Source organism: Hemicordylus capensis, chromosome 5 (genome assembly GCF_027244095.1).
Source record: "Hemicordylus capensis ecotype Gifberg chromosome 5, rHemCap1.1.pri, whole genome shotgun sequence".
Taxonomy (NCBI): domain Eukaryota; kingdom Metazoa; phylum Chordata; class Lepidosauria; order Squamata; family Cordylidae; genus Hemicordylus; species Hemicordylus capensis.
Genome location: NC_069661.1, coordinates 225127863 through 225142100, shown reverse-complemented (window position 1 = coordinate 225142100; position 14238 = coordinate 225127863). Strand labels below are relative to the sequence as shown.

At 45.5% G+C, this 14238-nt stretch overlaps 1 protein-coding gene across 2 annotated transcripts in view; it reads left to right on the top strand.

Moving 5' to 3' along the window:
* The window catches only part of C5H12orf75 (chromosome 5 C12orf75 homolog), a 43661-nt gene extending 32204 nt beyond the window's left edge, over positions 1-11457 (top strand). Inside the window, exons 3-7 of one of the 2 annotated variants that reach the window (XM_053251393.1) lie at positions 1973-2008; positions 5592-5671; positions 6449-6522; positions 8439-8480; positions 9836-11457. In XM_053251393.1, the coding sequence (XP_053107368.1) occupies positions 1973-2008; positions 5592-5671; positions 6449-6522; positions 8439-8453 (205 nt within the window). In that variant the 3' untranslated portion in view covers positions 8454-8480; positions 9836-11457. Of the gene's footprint in view, positions 1-1972; positions 2009-5591; positions 5672-6448; positions 7714-8438; positions 8481-9835 lie in introns of those variants that run through there. The other variant, XM_053251392.1, reaches the window with a different exon arrangement.
* The last annotated feature ends 2781 nt before the right edge of the window (positions 11458-14238 follow it).

Sequence of the window (14238 nt, the reverse complement as noted above, 5' to 3'; positions counted from 1 at the left end):
CGCTGGGCCCTGCATGCGCTCCGCTGGCGGAGGGCAAGGATGAGGTGCTGCTTACAGTGCTAGGGCGGCGGAGGGAAAGGGGCATGCTCAGGGCTTGGGCCATGGGAGGCTTTGCGCTCCCTTCTCCCCCGAGGCGGCTGGAGGGCCGGTGGCTGGCGGCAACAGCGGGAGCACGTGGGTCTGTTTTTAGGCACGCACGCCATGGAGGGAATTTATTATTCTCTGTTTATTAGGGGGAAAGCAACTGTGCCTGTACAACCCAGCACAGTTTCCTTTACCAGTGGATGTTCGCTGCATGTTTCATGCATGTGTGTATTTTGAATTGTGAACATGTTCCCTGTAAGAGGGATTCCCAGATGTTGCTGCCTACAACTCCCAGAATCCCCAGCTGCAATGGCCTTTGGTGTCACGAGCTTCTCTGTCTGCAGTCTGTTCCCTGGTCTCTATCCGGAGAAGCCAGTAGCTCAGGAGTCGCTTCGCGTCTGCAAAGAAGTACAAAAGAACAAATCACTACAGAGTACCCAGTCTAAACTGAGTCCCCCGCAACCCAGGTCGCACACCATATCCCAAACGTCCTGAGCCAAGGGTCCAAGGCATCACTAGCAGCCCGTCCTGGATGAAGTCATCCAGTGCCCAGCTCAAGAATCAGGTTACAAGCAGGGGAAGCCTGGGACTCAAGAGTTCCACCATGAAGCACAACCGACATGGTGCTTCCAGCAGCTTGTTGGTTGCCTGCCGGCTGATTTATAATCCTTAGCTTAATTGCTCTCTTCCCTCAGCCAGCTGTTAGAGATTGAGTGCTTATCTTGCCTGCCGAGGAGGTGCTGACGTCTTCTGAGTGCCTCCACCTGCTGTTGGTGTTTTGCACGTCTCTGCTCTTGGGGGGTTAATGGTTGATCGTCCTCCGGCTCAGGGTTTGGCCTTCCACCCCTCGTCTCCTCTGCTCCCAATGGGCCTTCTTGTCCTGAACCTTCACCCTGGCCTGTCTCAGCTACCTCCTGGGGCCCGACAACCGAGCTCTCCCTTTCAAGTGCCTCTTCGCCCGCTGGAGGGTTGCCAACCTCCCGCCCCTCATCGCTATCCATGGGCGAGGGCATGACATTCGGTTGGGAATTCTGGGAGTTGTAGCCAACAACATCTGGGAATCCCTCTTACAGGGAATACTGGTTGTGAATTTTGGACAGGGGCAGCAGTGTTCCCTCTAACAGGGATTCCCAGATGTTGTTGACTATAACTCCCAGAATCCCCAGCCAAAGGCCATTGCAGCTGGGAATGCTGGGAGTTGTAGTCAACAACATCTGAAAATCCCTGTTAGAGGGAACACTGAACAGTGGATGTTTTTCTCATGTGTTTTACTATGTAAAGCACTTTGAGAACTTCTTGCATAGAGCTATTCTTAATATTTATTTATTTACTAAATTTGTATACCGCCCACTACCGAAGTCTCTAGGCGGTTTACAACATAAAACAAACCAAGAATTTAACAGATAAAGCATATAAAAACCAGATTAAAATATCCACAAAAAACCACCAACTAACTAAAAGGATAGATGTGTCTCCAGTTGTTTCCTAAATGCCAACAGGGATGGAGCAGCTCTAATCTTAACAGAAAGTGCATTCCATAGTCTTGGGGCAACTACAAAGATGGATGGTCTTTGAGTCATCACCAGTCAAGCTGGCAGCACCCTCAGATGAACCTCCCTTTAAGAACTGAATAGGCAGCAATATTAATAATAATAGCTTGCATTGTGGTGCACAGCTTACAGCATACTCTGGTTCGTCAGCTTTGAAATGAGTGGCGTAAGCAGTTCATTGTTTTAAGCCATGACCACCTTCTCTCTCTGCTTCCAGTGGATTTTATGAAAGAGGAGAATGAGTCATGAATTTAGGGAAGAGATGTTTTGCTAGTAGATGGAAGAGAAATTTCTAAAACCTGGCTCCTTACAAGCCTCCTGTGGTTTTCTCATTACAGAACAGAAGAATCAGTGTCAGAAGATGACAAGAGGAGGTAGGTTGCAATGAATTGGATGGAAATTTTGGCCATCAAAAATGGATTACTATTTTATGAAGAAATAACAAAGGGAAAGGAACAGATTAGGTTGTTATCCCCAACCAGCAACTGCACCTTGGATTTGTTTGCACAGATGGAGACTCCTAGGGTTTTACTAAAATTTCATGTCCCGTATCTCAGGACATTGTATGGGTGGAGAACTCCACCCAACTCTCTCTCTATCCAACATGATGTTACGGTTGAAGCCTCTAATTTATCCCTGGGAAACAGTCACATACTGATGCAATTTAAGGCACTAGTATCTAATCTAAGTTGGGATAATTGATGATGTATCAGTTTCCATTCTCTAAATTGATACCTTTGTCTTAAACAAAGGTTAAGACAGAACTTCTCATCTGAGACCATTCATCTTGAATTTAGGGGTCTGTGTGCCAGTGGAGTTGCAATCCATCCATTTTCAGAGGTAAAGAGATGTAATTGGTATAAGGATTATTGAGGTGATCTATACGATGTGTTTAGAAGAGGGTGCTTACTGTGTTTCTGCCTGATTCGTTGCACATGCAGATACCTAGGAGGCATGACCAATTGGCATGTTGGTGTGAAGGGACAAACAGTTGCTTTGCTGGATCAGAGCTTGTCTCCAGCATCTAATATTACGAGGTATAATGCAAGGAATTTCCATTTAGCTATAATGGTCAATATAGATTGGGGCAAATCATTAGGTAGCTGAGGAGCTACTAGTAGGGCTACCTGAAAAAGCTCACCAGTCATTTGGGCTTGCTTTTCCCTTCCTCCACTTCCAGCAGATACTGCACATCTGATTGGCTGGCTTAAGAGGGGCATGGCCATGCCATTTTTGACCTTTCTCTCTCTTCAGGTCTTTTACTTTCTCTCACATAAATTTCCCTCCAGATTCTTCCCCCACAAAGCAGCCTCTCTTGTTCCTCTCCAGTTGTTTTTCTGGAATTCAGCAATTTTAAATCCCCTTATTCTGTTGTTGTAAATTTTTGTATTAGCTGCCATTTTGTAACTTGCTCTACATTAAGCTTTTTGCTGCCCATAGGCAAGCAAAGATTTGCCACCCCAGCAAGGGTTCCCATTAGGCCCAAGGCCCATCTAGTCCAGCATCCTGTTTCGCACAGTGGCCCACTGGATGCCACTGGAAGCTACAGGCAGGAGTTGAGGGCATGCCCTCTCTCCTGCTGTTACTCCCCTGCAACTGGTACCCAGAGACATCCTGCCTCTGAGGCTGGAGGGAGCCTATAGCCCTCCGACTAGTAGCCATTGATAGACCTCTACTCCATGAAGTGATCCAAACCCCTCTTAAAGCCATCCAGGTTGTTGGCTGTCACCACATCTCGCGGCAGAGAATTCCACAAGTTAATTATGCATTGTGTGAAAAAGTACTTCCGTTTGTTGGTCCTAGATTTTCTGGCAATCATTTTCATAGGATGACTCCTGGTTCTAGGGTTATGTGAGAGGGAGAAGAATTTATTGAGGTATTATTGAGAATTTATTGAAGTAAATGGCTTATGAGGGGGGTGGGGAAAGTTAAATCTGTTTTTTTAAAATATACCTTTTAAAACCACTGCTGCATGGCGGCGGCATGGCAGGGACAGCAGCAAGAGCTCCTAGTGGGCCCACCTGCCTCTCAAATCGCGACAGGTCGGGCCATCTTCGGGATAGTGATGGAGATGGTGGGGAGAGCTCCTCCCATGGTCCCGTCTGCTTCCCAAATGACAGGCCAGGCCGTTTTTGACCCATTTGGGGCCTCTGCCCTTGCGTGGGAGGAGCTCTCCTCGTCATCTCTGCCATGGTGGAGATGGTGGGGAGAGCGCCTAGTCCCATGAGCCTGCCTGCCTCCCAAATGGCAGGTCAGGCTGGTTTTGGCCAGTAGCGGCCAGTGAGGGCACTGGTGGAGGGTTGGCGAGAGGCATCTTTAAAAGAATTGGTGCTTACCTCCGCTCTCGCCGCCCCTGAATGCTGCTTGGAGAAGCAGCGTGCTGCCCTGCACCCCCTGCGGCAGGGGATTGCCTCCGCCACTCACCTGGCCGCAGGCAAGGGATTGGGTCAGTGGAAGCCAGGTGAGTGGCAGAAGCGGTCCCCTGCCGCAGGGGGTGCTGGGCAGCGCGCTGCTTCTCCAAGCAGCATTCAGGTGCGGCAAGAGCAGAGGTAAGCACCAATTATTTTACACTTAAAGGTGCCTCTCGCTGCCCTCACCAGCCGCTACTAGCTTGGGCCCGTCTGAGGCCTCTGTGCTCACGCTCTCACAGGCGGGCCCTTGGAAGCAACTCTCCCTGCTCTCTCCATTGCCATCCTGCCATGCGCGTGCAAAGAAGGCCTGATCAAATCATGATTTGGGAGGTAGGCGGGCCCACGAGGAGCTCACACCGCCATCCCTGCTATGCTGTTTTAAAAGGTATTTAATAGCTATATTTAAAAGGTATTTTAAAAAACAAATTTAACTTCCTCCCGCCCCACCCCCGATTTGCCACCATAGGCAAGTGCCTATGTTGCCTCTGTGTTAATCCGCCCCGTCCACTGCCTTAAGCTGCTGTTCTGTGCTGATAGCTCTCAAGACTCTGGCAAAAGCAAAACAAAATAAAAAACAAGTAGCTCCTGAAAATCTTAAGTTTGCCCACCTGTGATATAGATAGAACTACGTGGTATGTTTCCCAGACTATGGAAACATACCCATATCGGGCAGCAGCAATATAGGAAGATGCTGAAAGGCATAATCTCATACTGCGCGGGTGAAGGCAATGGTAAACCCCTCCTGTATTCTACCAAAGAAAACCATATGGCTCTGTGGTCACCAAGAGTCGACACCGACTCGACAGCACAACTTTTACCTTGTGGTAGTAGGCATGACTTGTCCCCATAGCTAAGCAGGGTCTGCCCTGGTTGCATCTGAATGGGAGACTTGATGTGTGAGCACTGCAAGATATTCCCCTCAGGGGATGAAGCTGCTCTGGGAAGAACAGAAGGTTTCAAGTCCCCTCCCTGGCTTCTCCAAGATAGGGCTGAGAGAGATTCCTGCCTGCAACCTTGGAGAAGCCGCTGCCAGTCTGTGAAGACAATACTGAGCTAGATAGACCAATGGTCTGACTCAGTATATGGCAGTTTCCTATGTTCCATGCATTTAGAAATATCCTGTGTTGCTGGTGTCCAGGGAATCATGAAATTCATTCCACTTGGCCAGGGTGGCTTTTGGCTCATGTTTCTCACATTGGAGTCTCCAATCCTTCATGGCGAACTACTTTTGAAACAAAAGGATTTTTCAAATGTAGTATATGGTATAGCATGGTGGTCTGCTTTTTAGACAAAAACTCAGAAATCCCACTGGGCAAGTCTGCATCCTTTGGTGTGCATAAATTAGCCGTTTTGATCCCAGCCCATGAAAATCGTTTAATAAAAGCCATCTATGCGAGTGGCCATCACTACCTTTTGTGGTAGTAAATTCTGCAAGAGAGTGTAATCTGAAGAGATTGCTAATGTATACATATTTCATAGATTATTAGCAGACAAACCTCTTGTATCAAGTGGTGGTTTCCTTTTCACTGTTTATTTCTCTTTTAAGGAACTATGGGGGTGTATATGTTGGTCTACCAGCTGATGCTGCTACTGAGACTTCCAGTCAGACCAAGACTGCACCCAAAGGTACATTTAAAAGTGTTTAGTGGCTCTGATGTCCCAGTTATCTCCCATTGATCTTGGTGCAGAGATTCTCAAATTTGGGTCCCCGGAAGTTGTTGGACTACAACTCCCATCGTTTCCAGCCACAGTGGTCAAAGGCCATTGTGGCTGGGGACGATGGAAGTTGTAGTCCAACAACATCTGGGGACCCAAATTTGAAAACCCCTGTTGGGTGCTGGGAAGGCTTAAAAACAACGAACAGTCTTGTGGCACCCACAGATTCATTGTGGCACACTCTTTTCTGGACTACAGTCCATCATCACTTGGTCTTGTATCCGATGAAGTGTGACCTAATCCACAAAAGATCTGTGAGTCATTCAGGTGGTACAAGGCCCCATTGTTTTTGCTGCAGTAGACTAGCACATCTACCCCTCTGGGATTTGTTTTCAGCATGTAGAACTTCTAACCATAACTGTTTGTCACTTATATTTTATTAGTTACACTTTTGTCCAATTGCAGCAAAGCATTCTAAAGGCACTATGTCAAAAAGAACTTATGCAAGCCCCTGTTTTGTGAACCATTTTAGAGCATTTAACACAAGAAGTCTTTCAAAATTAAATAATCCATCCATCTGTAGCACTGTCATCATGTTCTTAAAACTGTTAAAAAAAAAAAATTCTAAGAATCCTGAAGAAAGAAATGCTTGATTCCAGGCTTAGTTTTGTTCCTTGTCTATTCACGCTCAACCTTAAGAAAAAACCAAACTGCTTGAGTAACTTTATATCTTTTTTTCTTTTAAAGAACTGAGACTGCATTATCGTAAGAGTGCTCCTTACTTCATAACAAGACAAAGACATGACAAATGCAATCTATATGTAAATATAGTACTGTCGTCCTGAACATTTACTCTTGTGGGACTTCAGTGAGGTTTCTTTGACTACTTCTTTTGTACCCATTTTTATTCATCGGAGTGCATCTCCATATTGCTCCGATGATGAAAAATGGGAAGGCTATATGTCCCTGTCTACAATGAGTCAAACATAGGTGTGCTGAACTGCTTCCAATTTCTTGGCATATCTGTGTCTAATTCACATGTACACATGGTTGGGGGTTCTTAAAATATGGGAGGGAATGGAAACTTCTCTGTCAGGGACAAACTGAATGTGATCGTAGGAGACTGTTCAAACTGAGGTCTACCCCAATATGCATTAAATAGTGATTGTTAGAGCAAAAAGGGCATACAGGTGTGGGAAGCGGTTTCCTCTCCATACCTGCCACTTACCTCCCAGTAGCCACACCACTCCTGATGGCTTCTCTCAGCCAGTCTTATTCTGGTAGTATTGGAGCTCATCTTAGAGGAGAAAAGCTCCCCAGGGGACAGATTGTGAGGAGGTAAGACAGAGAGGATTTTGCCCCTTTTGCTCGAGAAATTAGCTCCCCCTTTCTCTGTGTTTGGAGCAAACCTGGATGTAAATAAATGGCTTTGCCTCTGTCACATGTATTTTGATCTTTAGAGAACATGTGATAAAAGGAATCTGTGGCCATTAAATGGGTTTGTTATATACTATTATGCACTTATGAGACTTAATAGCAAACTGCCATCATCATAGGAACAACATAGGAACATAGGAAGCTGCCATATACTGAGTCAGACCATTGGTCTATCTAGTTCGATATTGTCTTCACAGATTGGCAGTGGCTTCTCCAAGGTTGCAGGCAGGAATCTCTCTCAGCCCTGTCTTGGAGAAGCCAGGGAGGGAACTTGAAACCTTCTGCTCTTCCCAGAGCGGCTCCATCCCCTGAGGGGAATATCTTACAGTACTCACACATCCAGTCTCCCATTCACATGCAACCGGGGCAGACCCTGTTAGCTAAGGGGACAAGTCATGCTTGCTACCACAAGACCAGCTCTTCTCTGGTCCACATGACGTGTGGGAGGGCTTGCATGTTGCAGGGCTTTCCTAGGAGGTCACCATTAGGCTTGTGCCCGAAATGTTTCAGAGGCTATTGTAAAGGCCTCCAAAACATTTCGGGTTTGGGGGCTGATTCGGCGATTTGGTGCCAGCGGGGGTAGAGCTTTAAGGGCGGGGGAGAGTGTACTCACCCCCTGCCACGTTTCCCCCGCCGGCGCTCTCCAAATTTTAAGCCCCTCGGGGCGGCAGCGTTCCTCCCTGCCGCCCCGTTCCCCCCATTGGCCGGAAGTGGCTGGAAGTCCTGAGTGCGCGTGCGCCCATCGTGCGCATGCGCGCACAGCGGGTGGGCACATGCATGACGGGCGCACGCGCGCTTGGGACTTCCGGCCACTTCTGGCCGACGGGGGGAACGGGGCGGCAGGGAGGAACGCTGCCGCCCCGAGGGGCTTAAAATTTGGAGAGCGCCAGCGGGGAAAACGCGGCGGGGTGTGTGTGAGTACACTCTCCCCCGCCCTTAAAGCTCTACCCCCGCCGTGCCGAAAATTTATCGTGCACATCCCTAGTCACCACACTTTGCACCTGTGATTGGTGGAGGCAGTACAGTCCATGCTGAGGATAGAGCATCCTTTTCTCTGTCCATTCTCCACTCTCAAGAACTGCGCAAACCTCCTTTGGGCCATTGATGCAACAACTGCTGTCCTTGCATCTTGGTTGTCTCATCAGAGTTGCAGCAGTGGTGCAATGGGGTGAATGAAACATCCTCTTGGGCCAGCACTGGAACCCTTCCAGTGCAAAGGACCACGGGGGTCAGAATGCAGCTACCTCTTTCTAAAAGCTCGTCACATTAATTCTTTTGTAAATCATTCCCCCCCTTCCAGATTAGAAAACTGTGAACATACAGGATGATTCAAGCAGTAGAGGTATGATACAATTTGACTTGTTTTTATTTTAAGAGTCTGGAATGCTTATGTGTTACTTTTCTGTTGTCGCACATGACTCATGGGTCATATATCATCACCATGAGTTTGAGAGATTTAATTTACAGTCCAGAGATCTTCCTGACTGTGAAATTGCCTTCAGGCAGGCCTTCCAGTCCTGCTAGGCATCCTGTGGAAGGAATATGGGCAATAGATGGGTGTATGGGCCTGGGGCATATGTGGATTTCACATCAGAATCAACTGGATTTCTGTCCCATAAATATATTCAGCATCAAGGTGTTAGTCTCAAAGTACAAATGAGCCAGTGTCCCCGCTTCTGGTCTGTTATTTTTCTGTGAGTTGGCTTTGCCCCTTTTCCCACTCTGCTGTGTGTCATTGCTGCTCCACCGGATGTCCAGCATTCCCAGTGGGAGTCGGGCGCAGCAGTGATGAAGCACAGCATCATTCATCAGGAGCCTCTTCCACTTTCAGCAGAAGCACTGCCGGAGTGGCGAGTCCAATGCAGCTAGTGAGTCTGCATTCCTCTTGGGTGTGTGGCTTGCTGTGCTGTATGAAAGCCACTATATATATTACATGATATATCTATGCAGACCATGCTGTGGCTTTTGTAGTGGAAGCAGAAATTCAAGAGGTGCAGCTTCTTCTGCACATACATTGATAGAGAAAGCTACTCCGGTTGAATTCCTGCCTGTCATGTATCATTCCTCTTGGGTGTGCAGCTCACTAAACTGTGTGTAAGCCACTAATATAGTGAGTAAGAGAGAGAAGTGTCTTCTTAGATTTCAACAGTATATAAGAATGAATACTACTGTCACTTGTATTACCAGCCTTTTCCTGACAAAGGTTTTGTGCCTGATAAGACAGGCAGAAAATCAACAGTTGTAGTTATTCCTAGCATGTTAAAAATTGAACTTCTGCCTGTCTTGCTGTTCTTATTTGTTTATTATTTGTCTTTAATTTCTATCAGCCTGCAGGCTCAGAGCCTCTATTGTTGTGAACCACCCTGAGCTGTTGTGAACCGCCCTGAGCCATTTTGGAAGGGCGGTATATAAATCTAATAAATAAATAACTAAATAAATATTAGGGAAAACATTCTTGGGAATCCACTTTGTCACTATTACCCATTATATAAAATTTAATTATATACACATTACCATAAGCAATCTTTTTGAACTATCAAATGTGTTTTCATGGCATTATTACTGCAGTGACTGAAACAGAATTTGAGTCTTCTCCTTCCCCTTCTTCTTCTAACATACAAAACAGAGAAAGTTCTTTTTCTTTCTAGTATTGCAATATTTGCCAAACAGAAGCCATGTCTTGTTTCTTTCCACCAGTTATCTGCATGGATTGCTCATCACAACTGAATGGAGCGCCGTCTTTCTGCTGAAGATTTGCATAGCCGGCCAAACAACCAGGAGGTTCAGGCCACTAAAAAGCTTCATGGCTGGAAGTTACAACTGCAGGTCAAACTGAGTGCTCGGAATGGAGCTGAGGAAGAGAATGTGTTGGCATTATGGAACGTTTTGATGTCACCTACTGCATCATTAATTAATAGGTGTAGGTGGGTGTTTCTGCAGAAGAGCTAATGCTGCTGACTGCCGACATTTTGACCAGATAACAAGTTTCATGGGCAACGATAGGCTTATTTTCCTTCAACTACTTTGGATACGTTTATACAAGGAGACCCATTACAACTGTTCACTCAAGTATTCCTAGAATGGGGAATAGTGTAAATTAAGTATTGATTTACTTCAGAGTAATATATTCAAGTAATATATTTGAGCTATTGTTGTAGGAATTTGGACTTGGGTGCAGATGTGCATTGTCAGATCCTTTTAACAACTAATTTTGTACTGTGAATCTGCTCCTAAAGTTAACTTGTCACTTTTTAAATACTGTATTTCTGCACCAGAACCTGCAGGTTCTACAGTTTTTTACAAAAAAAAGTTTACAAACAGAAAAGGAGAGAGCGAGTATATAAAATTGTTCAATAAAATTTATTTCAACGGAATTTCTTTCTTTCTTTCTTTCTTTCTTTCTTTCTTTCTTTCTTTCTTTCTTTCTTTCTTTCTTTCTTTCTTCTCTCTCCCCCCCTCCCCCTTCCTTCCTTCCTTCCTTGGCATTATTCCATTGGGCGTAAGTAAGAGAAATAGGCACTGCTTAAGCAAATGATAATGTGTCTTCCATTTCACATAAGATCATAGTAGTGTTTTTTGACAAAAAGCAACGATTGGGGTGCAGGATGATAGAAGCAAGCCTGCAAGTAGGTGGGGGCATTTGCCACTCATTTCTGTGGGAATTGCACTGGAACTCCATGCAAGCCCCATTGAAATAAATGGCATCGGTTCAGGTACTGTGCTTGACTGACTACATTCAGCAGTTTACATACTGTGTGTGTGTAGCCATCCACCGATGGAAGCGGGTGGCATATGTTCTGCCTCTGTCCGTCCTGAAACTGCATTGGCTCACCTAACAATGGTGTGGATGCCTCCATTCAAACAGCATGCTGCAACAGAGCAGCTCTGCCCAACTCCCAGCATTCCTAATAGGAGTCGGGCAGCACACTTCTTGGAGGGCGCCTCCTATGCCATCACCACACTAACACAGATTCAGGACGGATGGGGACTGCACACACACCACTTGCTTCCAAGGGTGGGGGACTGCACAGTATATAAGCCACTGTGGCTAGAGAAGAACCAATCAAAATTCCAGTACTGCACAACTCATAAACCTGGAGATGTCTTGATCAGCAACATTTTATATCTCCGTCTTGTAATTCACGTCAACATCCATTGTGTGTGTATAAATAAGATATTAACTAATATGTCTCTCTTTTTGACTATGTTTTAAAGAACAATTGCATTTCTAATTTCATTAAATTTATACTGGCTTTCACTGTAGCACCACTAGTATTTCTACATGCATGAAAATGTATTTATTAAAGCATTCCCCATAACTCTATTGTCATTCTCTCTCTCTCTCTCTCTCTCTCTCTCTGAAAATGACCTCTAACCCCTCTACAATCACTCCTATGATGCACATGATTATTCTGAAATGGTGTTGTTGGATATGCTATCAGATTGCCATGGAGTTGGATACATTTCTTGGACCACCAGGTTGCTAAGCAAATGAATCCTGAGCATAACAGTTATGCAAGGGATTTGGCTTCAGGGTACGGAACTCATAGGTGTTAAAATACTGTGGTTTGGAAACACTTCATTACTGAAAGGATGAGAGATGAATTAACAGGTAATTATTAGGGTTCAGTCCCTGCATGACCTCAATGACATCACTGCTGCTTATGTGTGGACGTGTCCTATACAATTCCAGCAATGTCTGAAGTTGAGAAGCCACACAGGAGGGATATATTATTTGCTCACTCTTCGTGTTAAGACCTGACTTCATGTGTGGTGCTGGCCAAGTGGATGATCTTTCCTTGTTGTGGATTATTTGAAGTAGAGACAAATCAAGGTCCAGATGGTTTTCCCTTAAAAATATCAAAATGAGATAATGTATGCTAAAGGGAATAAGATATACCTGAACTTCCGACTGTGTAGTAAACCTGCAGCAGTGTTATTTTGCATGATTAAATCTTAGGATAAAGGCATTTTCTCCTTTGAAGCAGAAGGACATCCTGCAGTGGGTTATTCTTCCCATTGGTTATTGGAGATAGGGGTTAGCTAAATTTCTTGTCTCCACTGGTAGAGCAGGTCCAATCCCAGTTCTTTTCTTGCTAGGTTTGGAGTACAAAGTTTGACTTGGTCTCTGTAGTCAGATACATCAGTTTTCTTCTACTGGGCCCTAGAACCACTTTCCTTCTACAGGACTTCTTCTGCCTTTCCTCTTTTCTGGCCACTAGTAGAAGAGAATGTCAGACAGACAAGAATCTAATTAGGTCACCTTGTGGTCCAACAGAACAATCTTCTTTTGGATTTTAGAAGATCTGTTGCCATGGGTTAAATTGCCCAGCTATTCCAAGGGACAGCACAGCACAGCTGAGTCCCATACTGGGACTGCAAACACTCAGATGAAGGTGTGAACCACTGCTTCCTCTATGAAGACCCAGCGAAGGAGACAGAGGGACTGAGACTTCTGTGTGACAATTGCAATATTTAATCTTACACACTACTGTTTAGCAGTTGTGTAGCTCCTTTATTGCTTTTTATAGACATTCATCATTTTTAATCTTATAGTAATTTCATAGTAGCCTTACAGTCTTTATGCTAATAATCACGTATTCTATCGCTTTTATCTGCTTTTAATCACTTTTAATATCACATGATAAATACTCCTTTTACCAGGCCATGAAGAAGCCCATTGTGCAGGCGTGGCGGCCTCCAAAATGGCTGCCGCGCCGAAGGGAGAAGGTTGACAAGTTGCTGAAGAGCTTAGGAGAGGCCGACGGGGGGAGGGGGAACCTCTGCGGACACGGACACACACACCGCCTTGAACTCCCCTGGAGTGGGGTAATTTTTTTTCCAAAAAACCAAACAAACTTGCAAACCCCCATGGCAATTCGGTCCAGGGTTGGACCAAATGGGGTGGTTCGGTTCGACCCCAAATGGTTGAACTGAACCAGTTCGACATTGAACATATTGGACATCGAACCTGTTTGCACATCATTAATTTATATACTGCTCTTCAACCAAAATTCTCAAAGCAGTTTACATAGACAAATAAATCATACATAAATAGTCCCCTGACCCCAAAAGGCTCAGAATCTAAAAAGAAACACAAGGTAGACACCAGCAGCAGCCACTGGAGGGATGCTGTGCTGGGGTTGGACAGGGCCAATTGCTTCCCCCTGCTAGATATAAGAGAATCGCCACTTTAAACGGTGTCTTTTTGCTCAGCATGGGTTGCTAACTGCAGGGGGGAAAGTGTTCCTAAATTGCTGAGATGAAATAACTTTGCTGTTTTATAAAGAAAGCTGGAATGGGATTGTTACAAAGGGTGCTGTTCAGTCCCCCTTGGGACCCTCATGGTTATAAAGCAGGCAGTTTCCCAAGAAAGTCATAAACGCAGGTTTAAAAATCTAAATATATGTTTTATTGAATACAAAGTAGGGACAGAAGCCCAAGCAAGTTCAGGCACAGAGAGTAGGTTGAGTTGATCCAGAGAAGAGGGAAAGAGCCAAGGGAAAGTGGAGAGCAGAGGGAAAGGGACCCAAACAAGTTCAAGTAAGAGTAGTTCAAGTCTGTCAGGAGATCCACGAAAGGGAGAGGAGTAGAGAGGGAAGAAGACCCAAACAAATTTGGACAGACATATTTGAGTTGGTTCGGAGATCCAGAAACGAGAGTGGGGGAAAGACAGGAAGAGACCCTAACAAGTTTGGGCAGAATTGAATTTGAGTTGATCTGAAGAACTGGAGAGGAGTCGTAGTGACCAGGCTCCCCTCCCTCTAAATAATTAACCAGAAGTGAACCCTATCTTGACTGACAGGCTGGTGAACTCCAGGGCTCAGCCAATCAGCACACTAGGTGGGACCTAGAGAGCTGTTGCCAGGAAGAAGGAAGTTCTTTGTTAGAAGAAGCTAGGCTGGAGGTGCACAGGAGGACATGTGGCCATGGAGGCTGGCTGCAGGAGAATAACTCTGCAGATCCTTGAAACACAGGAGGGCAGGAAGCTTGAATTCTCATCAGGAGTTTGGTGAGTTCAAGGCAAGGAGCAAGGGCTTTGGCTTCAGGAAGATTAATTTAGGGAAAGGTTTGTTTAGTCAGATTTTGCATTAGAAAGT